The 22142-nt window shown below is 43.4% G+C and overlaps 1 protein-coding gene across 1 annotated transcript in view; it reads right to left on the reverse strand.

The window, feature by feature from the left end:
• Positions 1 to 6067: 6067 nt before the first annotated feature.
• The window catches only part of LOC141116859 (high affinity immunoglobulin gamma Fc receptor I-like), a 94973-nt gene continuing 78898 nt past the window's right edge, over positions 6068 to 22142 (reverse strand). Inside the window, 1 exon segment of the mRNA XM_073609331.1 lies at positions 6068 to 7261. Within this exon segment, the coding sequence (XP_073465432.1) occupies positions 7128 to 7261 (134 nt within the window). The 3' untranslated portion in view covers positions 6068 to 7127.

The following is a 22142-nucleotide window of genomic DNA, read 5'->3' on the forward strand; positions in this document are numbered from 1 at the left end:
CTCGTCGTACGTGGTGTACGTCACCGCGTTGTTGGCGATCGGAAATTCCGACAACTTTGTGCGACCGTGTGTAGGCAAAACAAGCTTGAGCCAACATCCGTCGGAAAAAATCCGAGGATTTTGTTGTCGGAATGTCCGAACAAAGTCCGACCGTGTGTACGGGGCATAAGTATTACAGTATGCTATACTATACTCAAAATGTTACTATTAGTATGAATCTGGGACGAGTAGAGTTTTCATTGCTCATGCATATATCATTACCTGTCCATGTGGGTTATATTATGTTGGGTGCACCATTCGCACCATTCAGGTGTGAATAAAAGAACACATAGCCAATATAAAAAAAGTATTTCCTAAGCTTAATGTTTCCAACCACTAGATGGCACTATGAGCTTTACCCATCATAGGTTCATAATATCAGCACATAAGCATGTTAAATTAAATATATTCTCCAAAACCAGCTCTATTCCTTTTTGTCTTGTATTTTTTTTTATCTCTTCCAGTGCCACTATAATGATTGCTTTCCTCCTCCGGGTGGAACGCAGATATGTCATTTCCTACCTGGCACTGGTGGTTTTTTGCTTCCGGTTTCCGAAACGCTGTTGTTCTTTCTAAATCCATTTGCGACTTGAAGTATATTTATATGGTGACGTTACCACGACCCTGATGACGTCTGTTCAAGATGAAACTCGTGGGAGGAGTAAAAAAAAAAGGATCACGTGACGTTGCCAAGCTCGATAGTCAGCCATTCTACTGGTTGGAAACATTGACTGTGTCAATTGGATTTACATGCGTTTTTTTACTACTGTGTAAATATTCTGGCTTCTGCTGTGCTTTTAATAAATGTACTTGTCAGTAATACTGCGCAATGAGGTTTCTTTTATGCCTATTTTCATGATGATCTGATGCGATGAGAGCTTGTCTAAGGAGAGTCTTACTGGAGTTCCAACAAGTCATCTTTTCATGTGTATGACCAGATTGAAGTGGATTACCTATAAGCGCTGTTGACTACTTTTGGTTAAGTGGTCCATTTGTTGGGGTAAGAGTCAGTGTGATTTTTCCCCTTTGGTGACGGATCCTTCCCAGCACCTATTTATGTGGTCCTGCACTTATTGCACTGTTTTTACATGAAGATGCTATCTTTCTAGTATTTGGACTATTTATACTAGTGTTTAGCACTGCACTTATGATTTATGATATTGTGATTATTTTCTGTACCAGGAGAATTGTGCCAGCAGCTTTTACTTTTACCATCATCGGTACCATTTGTGATTGTATTTAGTGTCGGTATTTGTGGGTTTTTTTTTTATTTTCATTGAATAGGATGTCTGGAAATCCTATAAATCTTCTTAATGTTGATGATCTTTATGGATGAACGAATATTGATAAAGACTGGAACCTCTTATACCGAGTAATAACATGTCAGCAATACAGATCCAGAGAGAGCAAGGTGATCCTCAGATGCTATGTGCCAATGACCCTATAGCCTACCTGTTTTGTGATTGCATTATGATGTGTTTTTTTCAGCAAATAGGGAAATTATGCTTCTTCGGTAAAACCAACACATTTTAAACCACGTTCTGGCATCATCTACTGTATGTACTTTGGAAAATTGACCCTCTGGTAAGTTTACAAATCTTCCACAACGTGCAAAACACATATTGGCTTAAAGTAAAAAGTATATTGGTTTCTGGTCAACTGAATTTTATTTTTAGGTTTGCAAGTGTATATACTGTTTTTTTTTTTTAAGTAAGAATAAAAATATAATTCTTATTTTATTTTACAAAAAAAGGTAATATAGAGTCCATTCATAGCATCTATTATTATTATACAAGATTTATATGGCGCCAACAGTTGCGCAGCTCTTAACAATATAAGAGAGACAGTACAGTTGGACTACAACAAAAAGGTTAAAAAGTCCTTGCTTGTGAGAGCTTACAATCTAGTAGGGAGGGACAAGTGATACAAAAGATAACAACTGTGAGGGGTTTGCTGATGGAAGAACTAAAAGTTCAGAAGTCAGGAGTAGGTGGGATATGTTTTCAGGGATCACCTAAAGGTGGATAGAGTAGGAGATAGTCGGACAGATTGAGGTAGGGATTTCCAGAGGATGGGCTAGGCTCTGGAGAAGTCTTGGAGGTGTATATGGGAGGAGGAGACAAGGGAGCGAGAGCAGGAGGTCATGGGAGGAGTTGAGAAGACGGTTTGGGTGATATAATGAGACAAGATTGGTTATGTAGTTGGGCGCAGAGTTGTGGATGGCTTTGTATGTTGTTGTTAGTATTTAGAATTTTATTTATTTGTTGGGTGATCAGAAGTCAGTGGAGGGATTGGCAGAGAGGGGTAGCGGAAACTGGTTGGTTAGGATAGCCTGTGTGGAGGTAGTTCTATGAGAAGGAAGTTGCAATAGTCAACATGAGAGATAACCAGTGAGTGAATGAGTAGCTTGATGGTTTCACTGGTTAAGAAGGGCAGATTTTGGAGATGTTATGTAGATAAAGTCTACAAGATTTGGGCAGTGATTGGATTTGGGGCCAAAAGGACAGGTCAAAGTCCAGGATCACACCTAGTCTCTTGGCATGAAGAGAGGGACTGATAGTTATATTATTAATCTTAATGGAAACGTAGGGGATGAGGGCATGTTCTGGGGAGAATATTATGAGCTAAGTTGAAAAAAAAAGATGTTGTTTGCAAAGCATGCTGGGTTTTCAATAAATACACCCAGCACTGCTTGCATGCTTGTTGGCAGTTTGTCAACCCTGTTGAAACCTCATACAGTGTATTTAAGCTCAGGAACAAAAATTTAATAATTTGCATTGCATGTAATATACTGCATATTTATCCTGCCATGGGAGTGGGATTCTGTACTGGTGGGGAGGGAGGGGATCTGTACTGGGGTAGGGGTTCTTTACTGAAAGAAGAAGGTTTTGTCAGAAGTTTGACATCACTATGTAAGTTTTGGCTCTACAGGTGAGTCAGATGATCCTCCCAAGCAGTTGTCTGTCACCGCCTAAGGTCCTTCCTCCTGTTTAGAGGCCGAGGAAGAACCAGTCATTTAATGACATCGGCAGAGATGGAGCACACCTTCTGTTAATAAGCAAAGGAACAATCTATGTCAGTTATCGGGGAACCTACAGAGCAATTCTTGCTCAGTGAATTTATTCTGAGAACCCCCATAGTTCTTTCACTTCAAGAGTAAAGATGTTTATCTGCTGAAATCTTCCTGTAACTGCAGATTACAAATCCCAACCTGAATTAGCCAAGGGCAGGCTGCAGTAAGATGTCTTCTCTCTGCAGTCCCCAATCTCTGCTATAAAGTCACCATCTCTTTCTGGAATCTCCAGGCCAAATCTGGTACCCTTAAAAAATGAGCCATCAAAACCTCTTATACGCTTTTTATTTTAATAATGTCAAAAAAGAAAACTCTGATGAATATATTTTGATATTTACTTACATAATACATGTTCAGCAAGTTAAATCAAGTGATTTTAAATTGTATATATCTTATACATTACACAATTTCAGAAATTGTATCGTATATGCCTACCTAGAATCTTAACAACAATAAAAACAATAAAAACAAGGATTCTTATATTTTCTCTTTTCAATTTTTCATTTCATTTTCGTTACAAAATTGCTAAACAAAAGTGTATTTCAGTGGAATACAAAACACGCAAGACATTTAACATGAACACATGTTATAATACAACCCACAGTACAGCAGTCTAATCAGTACAAGAAATGACATTGCAGGTTGTGGTCAGCAAGGTTTAGAAGATGCCAGGTTCCTGCTATCCATGGCAACCTGAAATTGCAACCTAGGGACCACAGCCTGCACAGCCTGAGATGCTACAACTACCACCTCTAGTACCAACAATCATTCCACCTTAGATCCCACATCTTACCCAGGATAAGGTTGATCACATATGTATTGATGTCATCTTTTGTTACCAGAAACATTTACATATATTAATAATATAATATGTAAAAATCGGTGGTTTCAAGCGATAACAAGGCTTACCTGTAGGTACCGAGAATATCTCCTAAACTTGCACAGTTTAGGAGATATTCACTGTATCCGCATGTGCCTACGTCATCGGCACTTACGCACTGAAGAAAAGGGCAGTTTGTGCCTTTTCTTCAGTAGCTGTGCCTCGACGGTGGCTCCCGCGCGCATGCGCAGGAGTGACGTCATCGTGGCTCCGGCCAATCACAGCGCCAGAGCCCGCAAAACCAGGAAATAACTCCGGGAGACATGTCACCGGTCACAGCAGTGTGGGGGGTCCACTGCAACAGCTTTGATTTAAGGCAAGTATTTTGTAATGAGCTAGTGTGTGGTGCATACAAGCTCATTATGCCTTTGTCTTGCAGGTTTTTGTTTTTTTTCTGAGTTTACAACCACTTTAATGCAGCAGATGAAAGACACATCATGCTTACTGACCTTTGACATTGGAAGATGTCCATCAGTGCCTTTAGCACAGAACTGGTGGAAACATGTGGGACCCAGGTACACCCATCTACTGTCTGGAGAAGTCTGGCCAGAAGCGGTCTTCATGGAAGAATTGTGACTTAAAACCTATACCGCCGATATGGAAAAAAGGCTATGTGACTAAACTCTATCCACGTTGGTTCTCACACCTGTTCACCCCTTATGGACCAGAGCAATTTTCACATTTCTGCTATGGAGCCTGTTTATTCAGCAATAATTGTGTCATTATGTAAAATAACAAGTTAATACATAAATTGTTTTTAAAGTACAAACAAGGCTTTCTTTTTGTGAATATTGTCCTGCAACAATGATTTTTTTTTTCTCGCAATCCTTAGAAAATTAAACATAATAAAACTAAAATAAAAAGGCACTTTTTGTGTTTTTTGAGCACTGTTAGTTTAAAAATAAACAGTGTTACTGCACATAAAAAGTTTACATTTTATTCTGTAATTTGTCCTATTTAAAAAAAACACTAAAATTATGATTTTGGTACAAAGCATTGCCAGTTTTTTTTACAAATGAAGTAAAGTAGTTTTTTTCAATTTTGTGCTTTTTTCAGTGTGATACGTGTAAATATATGTAAAAAGTGTAAAAATATCAATGAACAAAGCAAACAAACAGAAAAAAAGTTTAAATATTAGTTAATAAAGTAAAAAAAAAAAAAAAAAAAAAAAAATCACCAGGAAAATTATAATTCTGTTTTTGTTTTTGTTTTGTTAATAAAAATTGTAAGTGGATGCAGGGCAATAACACCAAATATTGATTGGATTTGGATTTCTCTTCTGCTCATTTACTTTCTATTTTGTTAATTTATAAAAATAAACTATTAACACTTCTATTTCGGAAAGCATTCTAAATTTACAGCATTTTTTTACACCTGCCTAAAACCTTTGCACAATACTGTATATTGTCATAATAAATATCCCCTTTTCAGTCCGGTTGTGTCGGAGAGTGTGGTGCTGCCTACAGAGTCGTGGGCTCTGGGAACCGGGACCTTGTAAAAATCGTGGCTCTTTGGGGAGTAGGACTAAATACAGCATAGATAGGAGGAGGGGGTAGCAGTGTTTTTAAGCAGACTTATATGTAGCTTAAAGCGGAGTTCCACACAAAAATGGAACTTCCGCTTTTCGGAACCCTCCCCCCCTCCGGTGTCACATTTGGCACCTTTCAGGGGGGAGGGGGGTGCAGATACCAGTCTAAGACAGGTATTTGCACCCACTTCCGGCATAGACTCCCATGGGAGTCTATGCCTCTTCCTGTCCCTCCGCGCTGTCTCCTGGGAAACACACAGCTCCCAGGAGAGAACGGGGACCAGTTACGATGTGCAGCGCGACTCACGCATGCGCAGTAGGGAACCGGGAAGTGAAGCCGCAACACTTCACTTCCTGATTCCATCACCTAGGATGGCGGCGGCAGCTGCCGAGAACTGTACAGGTTCTCGGCGTCGGCTGCCGACATCGCTGGACCCTGGGACAGGTAAGTGGCCATGTATTAAAAGTCAGCAGCTGCAGTATTTGTAGCTGCTGGCTTTTAATTTTTTTTTTTTTTAGGCGGTTTAGGTGGACTCCCTCTTTAAACTTCCACTTTTAGCCTCTTGGTTTCCTCTTGCAGCACTTCAGGCTTAGGCCCTTAGTCTGTTTTCACACCAACCCAAAACTCACAGGCATCGGCCTAGTCAGGGTTCATACACACACTCCTAGCTGATCCCTTTTAGTCACACAGATCCTTGGAGAGATTGGAGCCCTGAGGAATAGTAAGCACTCATACTAGAAGGGCTGTACACACCAGCAAAATCAGGAAGCTGACATCCATCAAAATGTGGACCCGGGGTTGGAAGCTTTATCCCACCCAATATTCTACAAAGTTCCTGGGCTCCAGAACCTATATCTAGATTTGCCAATCCTAAGGAAGACTGCAAGGCCAGTTTACTCTAAAAGAGACATTCAACCTGCATTGGTGAAAACCCTTGGTGACTACTCAAGGCAAAACGTCTAACGCTGGCCACACACCAGTCATTCTAAAATTTTCAAGAAAATTTGAATAGGATGGAAAATTATTCTGAAACAAACAAATTTCTTACAGTGTATGTGAGTTTCATTTGGACAAGTCAATCATTCCAAAATCAATTGTCCAAAGCAAATGAAATTTTGAAGTACTTGTAAATTACATTTGTCAAGTCATTTAATATACTGTGAATGTTCATATGAATGCTCTTATGAGTGTTTGTACGAACTTTCATTCAAAAATCTACTAGTGTATGGCCAGCTTTAGATGACCAGTCTTTTATTTCTTGACCTTAATGCATTGGTTGGTCCTATGTTGTGCCAAAACAAAATCTCAGTAATGAGTACTGAATGTAATAGACATCCATGCATGAGAGTCCATGAAGCCTGGAATCAGGGCCAAAGTGATAACCTTCTGAACTGAAATTTTGGGCAAACATTAACCTCCTGTTTGGTTCATTCTTAGGTAAGTACAAATCATTTTTATTGTAACCAAAAACTGTCTTTTGAAGAACAAAACCAGATGATGGGTCTTAAGTCAAAGCTCCAGTTTATGGTGTTCCTGGTGAAGAAATCCAGATTTCACTTCTACAACAGGCAGGTATAAGCCGCGACCCACAACATAGAGTCTCCATTCATTCCTTAGAGGGTGTGATCACTTCTGTCTTGATGTGATGGATGAGGAAAACACATGCGAGCAACACCACACAACCTGATAGTGCCAGATGTATTATATTCACCGTTGTATGATCCGCTTTGTGGTTTTCTCCTGAAATTAAAACATGGTACATAGTACAGTATGGGGGTATCTGGGAATTACTAATAACTAATTACTAATAATGTACAATACGTTCAATACTTTGTATTCACTATATAGGAGCACTCGTGTTATTTCCATTCACATATATGGGATGTGCCAATCTATTACAATTTACTTTAGTAAGGTCTCAGTTCTGTTATTGTCATTACAATAGATCTCAATGAGAGCCCTGGCTACTTGAAATCTGAAAAGAGGGCGCACCAGCCTTGCGCATTATCCAAGTAGTGTTTATTGGTATATAGAAAGAAAGAAAACATACTCACAAACAAGTACATCATAAAAACATATCAAAGTCCACAATGGAGACAAAGCGACCAGGTCACCAGGACTGTGTACAGCACGCCGGAGAACCTTCCAGATGGCTGACGCATTTTGAGGGGAGATCCCCTCTTCCTCAGAGCCCTCTTCCTCAGAGGGGAATCTGAGGAATCTTAATCCTCCCCATTGTGCAAAAAGGCTGTTTGATCCTGTCCTCTCTGATTCTCCCCTTCTTTTACTGTCCCCAATCCATCTGCTGATAGAACAGAGTCTTGGAGGCACTATTGCTAGAGAGGTTTTTTTTTCTGGGAGGGTGCATGTAATCAGCACAGGGCCAATCAGCACTGTCAAGACAGAGGGTCAGGAGTCATGCACCCTTATAGGACAGTCAGAGCAGAATAAAAAACTCCTCCTACAAGCTTTAACCGATGCTCAGCTGGAAACTGATAGGAGTGACAAGACTACTATATACTGCTGATGAGTAAAGATATTTAGCAGTTTATATTGACTAAAATAATTGCATTTCCATGTTCTGTGCACTGTGGAAGACCAGATATTGTGAATGCAGGGTCCTGGGTTTAGTAACACTTTAAAGTCTACATTTTTAATATTTTGGGAATAATCGGGATTACAGAAAGGCGGTTCAGGGAATGAGAGGTTGTAGTTTTTGTGCAGTAAGTTTTCACATTTTAAAGTGGGGTTCCACCCAGGGGGTACATTAAAAAAAAAAAAATTAAAAGTCAGCAGCTACAAATACTGCAGCTGCTGACTTTTAATTGGACACTTACCTGTCCCTGGGTCCAGCGATGCGGGGGATCGAAGCCCCGCTCGTCCCCCCCCCTCCGCTCGTCGGCGCCGGCATTTCAACTGTGGGCGCTGGGCTGGGCTTCACAGCCTGGCACCCACTGCGCATGCGCGAGCGACGCCGCGCGCCGTGATTGGCCGCTCAATCACCTGGGACCTGTAATGGGTCCCAGATGATTGACAGGAGGGAGGGAACAGAGCGGAGCCCTTCCTGTGCCGAGGCAGAAGTGATGTCACCAGCCCAGGCAAAGGAAGGGGCAGACTAAAAGGGACCACCTAGCAACAAGCATTTAGAGGTAAGTAGAAAAAAAAAAAAAATATCCACATTTTTTTTGTTTTGTTTTTTGAATTTTTCAGGTATGTTTGTTTTTTTGGGTGGAACCATACTTTAATAACATTTTAAGACAATGCAGTGTGGTACAATGAAAAAAAATCTATTAAATACCCACAATATGTGATGCCAAAATACATTTTTACTGACGCTGTCCGCGAGAATTGTTTTGTTCTGTAACACCACTAGGGATGAGCCCAATGTTCGAGTCGATTGTAAAATTCGAATCTAGAACATTATGGGGCGTTCGTGGAAAATTTGAGCACCCGCGGAACGCCCCACAATGCACTGTGAGACCGTCAATGCACTGCGAGATCACAGTGCATTGACGGCTGCTGATTGGCCAAAGCATACACCTGACCTGCATGCTTTGGCCAATCACAGCGCGCTCTGCTGTGAGAGCCATGATGTGCCAAAGGCAGGGTGCCTTCAGCCAATCATGGCTCAGGGGGCTAAGTCTACACCCCACAACTATGTGAGGCTGCTTACATAGCAGGCATATATAGTGAAATGAATGAGAGCAGCAAAATTACATTTCTAAAGGAAAAAATGTCATTTCAAACCGCTCGCGGCTGTAATGTAAAAAAAGCAATGTGAGTCCCCCCCAGTCCATTACCTGGTCCTTTGGGTCTGGTATGGATATTAAGGGGAACCAAAAATAAAAAAAATGGCAAGCGGGTCCTCCCCAAAATCCATACCAGACCCTTATCCAAGCACGCAACCTGGCAGGCCTCAGGAAAAAGGGGGGGGACAGAGCGCCCCACTCATGAACCGTACCAGGCCACATGCACTCATCATGGGTAGGGTGCTTTGATGTTGATGGGGACAAGAGACTCTTCCCCCCACAACCCTTGCCCGGTGGTTGTGGGGGTCTGCGGGCAGGATGCTTATTGGAATCTGGAAGCCCCCTTTAACAAGGGGGCCCCACATCCCGCCCCCCTGTATGTGAATGGGTATCGGGTACATTGTACACATTCACCAAAAAAAGTGTCCAAGGAGTTAAAATGACAAGAGACAGTTTTGGATAATTCCTTTTTTTTTTTCTAATAAAAGTGTCCCACAATGTCCATTCGTCCATCACAGCACCGACAACCCCAGAAAAAAAAATGAAAAAACTCCGCCCCCATGGGAGGCATCCCAGCGACTGCCGTCTTTTCACAATAACAGCTCTTATATAGCTGAGGGTAGGGCCACCCAGTGATGTAAATGGGTGACCCCGCCCCTCTCTGACGTCACGTGACAAAGCACCCTCCCCATGTTGAGGGCATGTGGCCTGGTACAGTTCGGGGGGGGGGGCTGACAGGTTGCATGCTCGGATAAGGACCTGGTATGGATTTTGGGGGGGACCCCCACGCCATTATTTTTTAAATTTTGGCGCGGGGTTAACTCTAATACCCATAAAAGACCTGAAGGGCCTGGTATGGATTTCGGGGGGGCCAACTTCATTTTTTTCAAAAATTTTGGTGCGGGCTTCCCCTTAATATCCATATCAGACCCAAAGGGCCTGGTAATGGACGGGGGGGGACCCATGCTGTTTTTTTCAATGATTTTTATCTATATTGCCAGGTTCCGACAATACATTACGAGCACTTTAGAAATGTAATTTTTGCTGTGGCACTGTTATAAACACGAGAAAGATGTGCTACTTTACAGGCAGACTAAGGAGACCCCCCAAAATGTATTCGGCCACATGTCTTTGGTAAAAAAAAATGTCAATAAGCGTATATTTATTGGTTTGCGCAAAAGTTATAGCGTCTACAAACTAGGGTACATTTTCTGGAATTTACACAGCTTTTAGTTTATGACTGCCTATGTCGATTCTCGAGGTGCTAAAATGGCAGGGCAGTACAACCCCCCCCCCCCCCAAATGACCCCATTTTGGAAAGTAGACACCCCAAGGAAATTGCTAAGAGGCATGTTGAGCCCATTGAATATTAATTTTTTTGTCCCAAGTGATTGAATAATGACAAAAAAAAAAAAATTACAAAAAGTTGTCACTAAATGATATATTGCTCACACAGGCCATGGGCATATGTGGAATTGCACCCCAAAATACATTCGGCTGCTTCTCCTGAGTACGGGGATACCACATGTGTGGGACTTTTTGGGAGCCTAGCCACGTACGGGGCCCCGAAAACCAATCACCGCCGGATTTCTAAGGGCGTAAATTTTTGATTTCACTCCTCACTACCTATCACAGTTTTGAAGGCCATAAAATGCCCAGATGGCACAACCCCCCCCCCCCCCAAATGACCCCATTTTGGAAAGTAGACACCCCAAGCTATTTGCTGAGAGGCATGTTGAGTCCATGGAATATTTTATATTTTGACACAAGTTGCGGGAAAGTGACACTTTTTTTTTTTTTTTGCACAAAGATGTCACTAAATAAATCCTGAGTACGGGGATACCACATGTGTGGGACTTTTTGGGAGCCTAGCCGCGTACGGGGCCTCGAAAACCAATCACCGCCTTCAGGATTTCTAAGGGTGTAAATTTTTGACTTCACTCTTCACTGCCTATCACAGTTTCGGAGGCAATGGAATGCCCAGGCGGCACAACCCCCCCCCCCCCCAAATGACCCCATTTTGGAAAGTAGACACCCCAAGCTATTTGCTGAGAGGCATGTTGAGTCCATGGAATATTTTATATTTTGACACAAGTTGCGGGAAAGTGACACTTTTTTTTTTTTTGCACAAAGATGTCACTAAATAAATCCTGAGTACGGGGATACCACATGTGTGGGACTTTTTGGGAGCCTAGCCGCGTACGGGGCCTCGAAAACCAAGCACCGCCTTCAGGATTTCTAAGGGTGTAAATTTTTGACTTCACTCTTCACTGCCTATCACAGTTTCGGAGGCAATGGAATGCCCAGGCGGCACAACCCCCCCCCCCCCCCAAATGACCCCATTTTGGAAAGTAGACACCCCAAGCTATTTGCTGAGAGGCATGATGAGTATTTTGCAGCTCTCATTTGCTTTTGAAAATGAAGACAGACAAAAAAAAAAATTTTTTTTTCTTTTTTCAGTTTTCAAAACTTTGTGACAAAAAGTGAAGTCTGCAAAATACTCACTATACCTCTCAGCAAATAGCTTGGGGTGTCTACTTTCCAAAATAGGGTCATTTGGGGGGTTTTGTGCCACCTGGGCATTCCATGGCCTCCGAAACTGTGACAGGCAGTGAAGAGTGAAATCAAAAATTTACGCCCTTAGAAAGCCTGAAGGCGGTGCTTGGTTTTCAGGGTCCCGTACGCGGCTAAGTTCCCAAAAAGTCTCACACATGTGGTATCCCCGTACTCAGGAGAAGCAACAGAATGTATTTTGGGGTGTAATTTCACATATTCCCATGGCATGTTTGAGCAATATATCATTTAGTGACAACTTTGTGCAAAAAAAAAAAAAATGTGTCTTTTTCCCACAACTTGTGTCACAATATAAAATATTCCATGGACTCGACATGCCTCTCAGCAAATAGCTTGGGGTGTCTACTTTCCAAAATGGGGTCATTTGGGGGGGTTTGAACTGTCCTGGCATTTTATGCACAACATTTAGAAGCTTATGTCACACATCACCCACTCTTCTAACCACTTGAAGACAAAGCCCTTTCTGACACTTTTTGTTTACATGAAAAAATTATTTTTTTTTGCAAGAAAATTACTTTGAACCCCCAAACATTATATATTTTTTTTAAAGCAAATGCCCTACAGATTAAAATGGTGGGTGTTTCATTTTTTTTTTTTCACACAGTATTTGCGCAGCGATTTTTCAAACGCATTTTTTTGGGAAAAAACACACTTTTTAAAATTTTAATGCACTAAAACACACTATATTGCCCAAATGTTTGATGAAATAAAAAAGATGATCTTAGGCCGAGTACATGGATACCAAACATGACATGCTTTAAAATTGCGCACAAACGTGTAGTGGCAACAAAATAAATACATTTTTAAAAGCCTTTAAAAGCCTTTACAGGTTACCACTTTAGATTTACAGAGGAGTTCTACTGCTAAAATTACTACCCTCGATCTGTCCTTCGCGGTGATACCTCACATGCATGGTGCAATTGCTGTTTACGTTTGACGACAGACCGCCGCTTGACATTTGAGCAGGGGGGGACAGGGGTGCTTTTTTTTTTTTTTTCCTTTATTATTTTTTTGCTTTTTTATCCTATTTTTAAACTGTTCCTTTCATTTTTTTTTTTTTGTAATCATTTTTATTGTTATCCCAGGGAATGTAAATATCCCCTATGATAGCAATAGGTAGTGACAGGTACTCTTTTTTGAAAAAAATTGGGGTCTATTAGACCCTAGATCTCTCCTCTGCCCTCAAAGCATCTGACCACACCAAGATCGGTGTGATAAAATGCTTTCCCAATTTCTCAATGGGGCTGTTTACATCCGGCGAAATCTAAGTCATAAAATGCTCATAGCTTCCAGGTTCTTAGGCCATAGAGATGTTTGAAGCCACTCTGGTCTCTGATCAGCTCTATGGTCAGCTGGCTGAATCACCGGCTGCATTCTCAGGTTCCCTGTTGAGACAGGAGAGCCAGAGAAAAACACGGAAGACGGTGGTGGGGCATTCCCTCCCACTGCTTGTAAAAGCAGTCTAGAGGCTAATTAGCCGCTAGGATTGCTTTTAAATGAAAGCCGACCGCTGGCTGAAAAGAATGATACCAAGATGATACCTAAACCTGCAGGCATCATTCTGGTATAACCACTCAAAGTCGTGAATTGCGTACCTGAAGACAAAAAAAATGGTTAACAATAAAACACCGTAAACGGTAAAGTATAAAAAATTGCATACCTGAAAAGCAAACATGATAAAACATAATAACAATAAAACATTGCAGAATAGAATACAGTAAAAAAGAGCAGAACAATAGAGAGAGAATAGAGAGAGAGAGAACAATGAAACGCCAACTATTTTTTTTCATTTTATATATTTTTTTTGTGTTTTTTTTTTACACTTTTTTTTTGTAACTGTAACTTTTATAACTAAACGGTTCCATGTTCGGGTCTCTCAAAATGCGATGGCATCTTGGGAGACCCTGTGAAAGTGTGCCTAGTCTGTGCAATGCTGTACCCTACGCTAATACTCAACTAGTGAATGGTAGCGTTCAAAACATTCACCAATGCAAAGACCAGGATTGTCAGGACAGGAGGGACAATAATAGCGGGTGTCACGCCTATATCCGCGCTTGCTGCAGACACGACATCTTTTTTGGGGGGGTTCGTTGGGTAGGGGTACTCGGGAGGACATAAAGAAAATGCCTCTCATGCAGCCGACTGTATTTGGTTGGGGATGTAAATGGGGGAAGTACGGGCGCTGCAGAAGTGGTGGGTTCCCAATTAGGATTGGCGAATGCAGCAGGAAGGGCATTATGGGCACGACGGGCCTGTGTTTGTCATCTTCTTGGTGGCAGCGGGACACTACTTGTGCTTGCCACCTCACCAGCTTGAACTGCACTTATGGGACTCACCATGTCACCAAGTGTTACTGCAGTGCTGGTTTGACTACGACCGGGGTGTACTAGGCCGCTGGTGCTTGCCAGTTCATCAAAACGCTACCAAAAAAACTGTTCGCAGGGTTCAGGCCTGACTTTGCGAACGCTGCAGTTATGCGTTTAGTGTTTTGTAAGTGACAGTGATAGATCGATACTGCACTTGGGAGGGCTGGGCTGGGCTGGGCCGGGCGGAGGGGCAAAACGCAGGTGCTAGCAGGTATCTGGGCTGATCCCACTAACACTGCGATCCCACTAAACCTGCACGGTTTAGGAGATATCCCCTGTATCAGCATTTGCCAACATCATGGGCACATGTGCACTGAAGTAACGGCACATTCGTGCCATTGCTTCAGCTAGTGTGCCCTTACCGGTGGGTCCCGCGCTGATGTGCGGGAGTGACGTCATCGCGGCTCCGGCCAATCACAGCACCGGATACCTGGAAGTAACTTCAGGAGCGATGTCGCCGGCTGGAGCTGTGAACTGGGACTGCTGCGGGGGATTCGATCTAAGGTGTGTATTTCATAATAAAGCTAGTATGCTATTCTTACTAGCTCATTATGCCTTTGTCTTGCAGTTTTTTGGGGTTTTTTTAGTGGGTTTACAACCACTTTAAAGGCATCTCCCAAGAATATAATTTACAGGATTGGGGTTTTTTAACTTGTCCCCCTTAAAATTTGCATTAAATTAACTACCCCCCACTATATCTTGTGTCCTTTTTCAGCCTATGTAACTATGGCATTTTCAAAATAAAAAATGTCAGAATTTTGTATCGAGATTTATAGACTTCATTGAGGAAAGCCTCAAAGTTTGGGGTTAATGGATTACAAGCAGGAGTCAACTAACCCTTCGAGTTTTTACATTTAACCCCTTTAATACCAATATATCACTACTCTTGGGCTAACACACAGATCCATTAGAATCCGAGTGTCTCCAATCCTACATATATATTTGGCTATGAGGTTAAAAGACAAAAAAAAACAGTACTTTCAATACATTTTTTTTAAAAACACAATTTATATAAAAAAAATGAATGAAAAACGGGACAATAATAACTGTAAAATTACATGAATCAATTGGAGAGACAGAGGTGTCCGTTTATGAAGCAGTGATCAGCGGTGATCCCGAGGATCGCCGCTGATCACAGTCCATAAACAGTTTATGAAACAGTGATAATCGGGGAGAACATGTTTGAACTTGTTCTCCCGCCGATTATCTCTTCACTCGGAGAATCCTCATTGAACGACAGTAACGGCCAGTTTATGAAGCGGTGATCTCACCGATTCACTGGCGATCTGAGTCGGAATTCACACTCCCAGGTTCACCAGCTCAGAGGTGGTGAATCGGGGAGTGAAGAGGAAATCTCGGGGGATCTGAGGGGGGAAGGAGGAAGATTTTTAACTTCCTTATGCCTCGTTCAGACCCCCCAACACTGTAAGCATGTCCCCCTGTCATATTTATGTGTATACATATATATACATATATACATATAATGTGTATATGTATATATATATAATGTGTGTGTATATACATGTATATATAATGTGTGTGTGTGTATACATATGTATATAATGTAGGGGGACTCATTATTTTATTAACATTAATCATCCGTGTATTGAGCGGTGATAATTTATCACCGCTTAATAAACTGACATCTCTGTATTTCTGGTGCTGTAATCTGGTAAAGTCTCACGAGATTCCAGTATCAGGGGCCGTTCTCCACTGTTTGAAGCATTTGTAGATCTCTTCACTCCTCCAAAGGTGAAGCGATCTACAAAGCTTCATAAACTGGCACACAGAGGAGAAAAATCTTCACTGTGAATGCTGGAGAACGAAGCAGTGAATAGATTTCACTGCTTCATAAACGGACACCTTAATATTCTATAATATTCAATCTGAGCTGGATTGGAGTTTTATTTATTTGGTTTATATCATAAAGGAGAGAGTTGCTTTAGATGTTATATATTTTTATTCAAATGTGTGAAACAATCAGCGCCACCCTAAATTACTCAAGTGCAAAGTTGCAGTCGCTATACATGTTAAGTGAAATCACTACACTTTAAAAAAAAAAATATATATATATATATATATACATATATATATATATATACCAAAAGACGCACATACACACACACAGTGCAGCACTACTACAGTGATAATTTAATGCTATACTTAGTGCTATGTATACATGCAATAAAATTCAAATTAATAAAAAATTCATAATAAATGTCCCATAAGACCCCATTCACACAGGGGCAACACGACTTGCAGGTCGCCTCAGCGAGGCGACCTGCAAACGACTGCCCGGGCGACTTGCAGAACGACTTCTGTATAGAAGTCTATGCAAGTCGCCCCAAGTCGCCCCCGAAGTCGTACAGGAACCTTTTTCTAAGTCGGAGCGACTTGCGTCGCTCCCCTTAGAACGGTTCCGCATAGTTGCCAACAGTCCCGATTTTCCCGGGACAATCCCGATTTTGGGACCCTCGTCCCGATTGGAGAGTGTCCCGAATCGGGATTTTCCATAAGGAAAATCGGGAATGTTGGTTTTTTTTTTTTTTTTTTTTTTTTTTTTTTTTTTTTGGAGCAGCGGGCTCCAGCAAAATGGCGGCCGGCGCTGCCGCTCTAGCTGCCTCTAGTGGAGAGGGGAAGGGGGCTCGATCCGTGCAGCCAATGAAGCGGCTTCTTTGCTGCACGGCCCCTCCCCTCTCCACTGAAGCGAGCAGAAGACACGGCGCCGGCGCCGTGTCTTCCTGAAAGTTCCCCAGCCCCGTACTGCGCAAGCGCTGCGCCTGCGCAGTACAGGGGGTCCGCCATTGCCGAGGGGAACTTTCTCGGCAGAACACCGGCCGCTCCTCCACTGAGCGGGGGCCGGGCTGCATTGAGGGGGGGAGGCTGCACTAACTGAGGGGGGGCTGCAATAACTGAGGGGGGGGCTGCACTAACTGAGGGGGGGGCTGCAGTGAGGGGGGCTGCACTAACTGAGGGAGGGCTGCAGTGAGTGGGGCTGCACTAACTGAGGGGGGGCTGCAATAACTGAGGGGGGGGCTGCACTAACTGAGGGGGGGGCTGCACTGAGGGGAGGCTGCACTGAGGGGGGCTGCACTAACTGAGGGGGGGGCTGCACTGAGGGGGGAGGCTGTACTAACTGGGGGGGGCTGCACTGAGGGGAGGCTGCACTAACTGGGGGGGCTGCACTAAGGGGGGGAGGCTGCACTAACTGAGTGGGGCTGCACTGAGGGTGGGCTGCACTAACTGAAGGGGGGCTGCACTGAGGGGGGGGCTGCATTAACTGAGGGGGGGGCTGCATTAACTGAGGGGGGGCTTCACTGAGGGGGGGCTGCACTGAGGGGGGGCTGCACTAACTGAGGGGGGGCTGCATTGGCGGGGGCACCTGATGCAAGGACAGACTCTGGCGGGGGCACCTGATGCAAGGACAGACTCTGCTGGTGGCAGGCGACGTGGCTAGTGACACGCTCAGGGATCCCACTGATTCTGCATTATGGTGAGTTGAATGATTTAATTTTATATTACAATGTAATAATAGAAATAATGCGCTTCAATCATCCTGACACCATAACAACCATGGTGCCGGGATGATTGAAGCGTTAACACCAGGTGTTTGGAGTATCTTTATCTGCTGATTGTTAAACTTTCTAGAATACACATATTTCTATTGTTGTGTAGGACCTGGGGCTGCTGTCCCGTCATTCCCCTCTCCCCCTTTCCCTCTCCCCCTTTCCCTCTCCCCCTTTCCCTCCCCCATTCATCTCAGACTCTAACCATACCCTCTTGAGCCACGCCCACTTTCCGCGTAAGCCACGCCCACTTTCCGCGTAAGCCACGCCCACTTTCCGCGTAAACCACGCCCATTTTTCGCCGCGGCGCGCTTCGCGCGCCGCAACTATTATTTTTTACTAGGCCACGCCTACAAACGAATGCCCCGCCTCCTAATTATTGATTGTCTCCGCCTACAGCAAAAAAAAGTGTCCCACATATTTTTTTTTCAATGTTGGCAACTATGGTTCCGTAGCACAGAACGGGAGGCGACTTGTCAGGCGACTAGGTCGCCTGACAAGTCGTCCCTGTGTGAATGGGGTCTAAATCAATATCAATCTTGATAGTAGTGCTCCGGTGTTATTATCATACCACCGTGCTTCTCAGTAATTCTTATTGCTTGTGCAAACCACCACCAGCTATTTAATCTGTTCATCTCAAGGATGAGTCAAGAAGACTCAAATTAACTTTTTATTTTCACTCCCCAAACGTATTTTCTCAGCTGTTCAATTTTTCCCTTTCACGATCTCCACTCCACCCAATGTATTCCTCACAGATAGGGGGTTGATCTCCAAGATTATTCGACTGTTCCTCCACTTCAAGGGACTCATGTATCATGTAATCAAAAACGCAGCAGACATAGTGCTCTCTGCTATAAACCCCGCTAAAAGAGAACACTTACTAGATCTAAAAACAAAAATGTGCTTGTTACACGTATTGAGAGCGTCCGCTCGCTCACCACCGTAGCTGCGCAATGTCACAGGCTTGGATCCTCTCCTCTGTAGATGTATCGACCTCTGAATGGTCTTCCTCAGCAGTTTTTAAAACTACTGACACCACAACCCAACCCCCCCCCCCCCACTGACATGGTCCAGCAAAAAGGATTGTGAAAAAAAAAAATTTACAAATTTAAATGTAAAAAAAACCCAAAAAACTACTGACACCATCCTCTGCACCACTGACACCATCTACTGACACCGTCCACTGCCCCACCAACACTGACCAGTGCCCCAATCCACTGCCCCACTGACACCGACCACTGCCCAACTGACACCAACCACTGACACTGTTCACTTTAGGTTTAGGCTTTATCCTCATATAAAAGAAAACAGGGCTCCCATAGTGTGATAACGTAGTGTATTTATTCAAAAGTTATTAGGTCCAATGACCAGTAATGAAAGTAAATATAAATTGGACCTAATAACTTTTGAATAAATACACTACGTTATCACATTATGGGAGCCCTGTTTTCTTTTATATGAGGATAAAGCCTAAACCTGAAGGATAGTTACACCTGGAGCGGAAGCCCCCTAGGGACAACCCCATTGGACAACTACATCGGATTCCAAGAAAACATCGAGGATACTAGATGCCTTTTACCCCTGCAGGGGTGCAGGGAGCTGGTAAGTGGGGACCCTTGAGGGGGAGCACCTAAGTCACTGGATTTCAACTGTCATCACTACAGTCACTTCACGCAGGAATTTTTGAATGAATTGTCTTCAAGATAGGACTTTCACAATATTGATCTTTATCTACAATTTTTTATATTTTATATTTTTGTCACAATTGGTATATTTCTGAAACAATCGGTCACCTTATATACATTTTTTATTTTTATTTGTAATGTGTTATATATTTATATATATCTTTTTGTCACGCTACTTGTGCACAGTGGAGATTTAGTGGTAATATGTAACTAGTGCATGGCACTGGATGTGGATTGATTAGAGACTTTTTATTAGCGAGTGCAGCAGCTGCAAGAACGAATTGTCAATATATGGGTAACCCCTTATACACTAGTAGGGGGCTGTGTGCTGATATACTTATTATTTATAATTATTGTCAATACCACTGATGATATTTTCTGTTACACTTGTATATATATATACACTTTGCTGCTATACCGGTACAATTTGGATGCATCTTTTGGTACGGGATATTTATCCCATTGGGCACATATACACTTTATTACACGGGTTTGTCTAAGCACACTTATAGTTCACTACTAGCAGAGCACACAGTTAATTTAGAGCTATATAGCTAACACATAACTGGTACGTATCCTACACAGGTAGCGCCACTTGCCCCTATCCACATATATCTTTACAGGAGGAGTATGATCGATACTCAGAAGAGAGGAAGCGATGTGCAGGAGGAGTATGGAGTGATACTCAGAAGAGAGGAAGCGATGTGCAGGAGGAGTACGGAGCGATACTTAGAAGAGAGGAAATGATGTACAGGAGGAGAAATGGAGTATATACAGGATGTATATAGAGTCCCATGTTCCAATGTTTGACCACCTGGACATCTCATGAGTCCCCATCCCTATCCAAGTTTAATATCCCCTCAATAAAACAAAATGCAAGGACTGCTTTATTGTCTCTGAGGAATGAAAAAGTGTGTGCCTGGCTGGGCAGCGTGACAGACGGACCATTATACTCAGCAGCCCCTATAGGGGTAACGCTACACAATTTAAGCCACGCCCACATTTCGCAGCTGCTGTATCATGTCCGCACATTCTCTGACCAACTTAAGCATCATGTCCGCACACTCTCTGATCAACTCCCGTATAATGTCCGCACACTCTCTGATCAACTCCCGCATCATGTCCGCAAACTCTCTGATCAACTCCCGTATAATGTCCACACACTCTCTGATCAACTCCCGCATCATGTCCGCAAACTCTCTGATCAACTCCCGTATAATGTCCGCACACTCTCTGATCAACTCCCGCATCATGTCCACACACTCTCTGATCAACTCCCGCATAATGTCCGCACGCTCTCTGATCAACTCCCGCATAATGTCCGCACGCTCTCTGACCAACTCCCGTATAATGTCCACACACTCTCTGATCAACTCCCGTATAATGTCCGCACACTCTCTGATCAACTCCCGCATAATGTCCGCACGCTCTCTGACCAACTCCTGTATAATGTCCACACACTCTCTGATCAACTCCCGTATAATGTCCGCACACTCTCTGATCAACTCCCGCATAATGTCCGCACGCTCTCTGACCAACTCCCGTATAATGTCCACACACTCTCTGATCAACTCCCGTATAATGTCCGCACACTCTCTGATCAACTCCCGTATAATGTCCACACACTCTCTGATCAACTCCCGTATAATGTCCGCACACTCTCTGATCAACTCCCGTATAATGTCCGCACGCTCTCTGATCAACTCCCGTATAATGTCCGCACGCTCTCTGATCAACTCCCGTATAATGTCCGCACACTCTCTGATCAACTCCCGTATAATGTCCGCACACTCTCTGATCAACTCCCGCATAATGTCCGCACGCTCTCTGACCAACTCCCGCATCATGTCCACACACTCTCTGATCAACTCCTGTATAATGTCCGCACACTCTCTGATCAACTCCTGTATAATGTCCGCACACTCTCTGATCAACTCCTGTATAATGTCCGCACACTCTCTGATCAACTCCTGTATAATGTCCGCACACTCTCTGATCAACTCCTGTATAATGTCCGCACACTCTCTGATCAACTCCTGTATAATGTCCGCACACTCTCTGATCAACTCCTGTATAATGTCCGCACACTCTCTGATCAACTCCTGTATAATGTCCGCACACTCTCTGATCAACTCCTGTATAATGTCCGCACACTCTCTGATCAACTCCTGTATAATGTCCACACACTCTCTGATCAACTCCTGTATAATGTCCGCACACTCTCTGATCAACTCCCGTATAATGTTCGCACACTCTCTGACCAACTCCCGTATATTGTCCGCACACTCTCTGATCAACTCCCGTATATTGTCCGCACACTCTCTGACCAACTCCCGCATCATGTCCGCACACTCTCTGATCAACTCCTGTATAATGTCCGCACGCTCTCTGATCAACTCCTGTATAATGTCCGCACACTCTCTGAGTGTAGGAGCAGTTGGTAGGAGCAGTCAGGTGACACGTGTAGGGACTTGGTGGGAGCAGTCAGGTGACACGAGTAGGGACTTGGTAGGAGCAGTCAGGTGACACGGTTAGGGACTTGGTGGGAGCAGTCAGGTGACACGGGTAGGGACTTGGTGGGAGCAGTCAGGTGACACGGGTAGGGACTTGGTGGGAGCAGTCAGGTGACACGAGTAGGGACTTGGTGGGAGCAGACAGGTGACACGAGTAGGGACTTGGTA

The sequence above is a fragment of the Aquarana catesbeiana genome, linkage group LG13 (assembly GCF_042186555.1).
Source record: "Aquarana catesbeiana isolate 2022-GZ linkage group LG13, ASM4218655v1, whole genome shotgun sequence".
In the NCBI taxonomy this organism is placed as follows: Eukaryota; Metazoa; Chordata; class Amphibia; order Anura; family Ranidae; genus Aquarana; species Aquarana catesbeiana.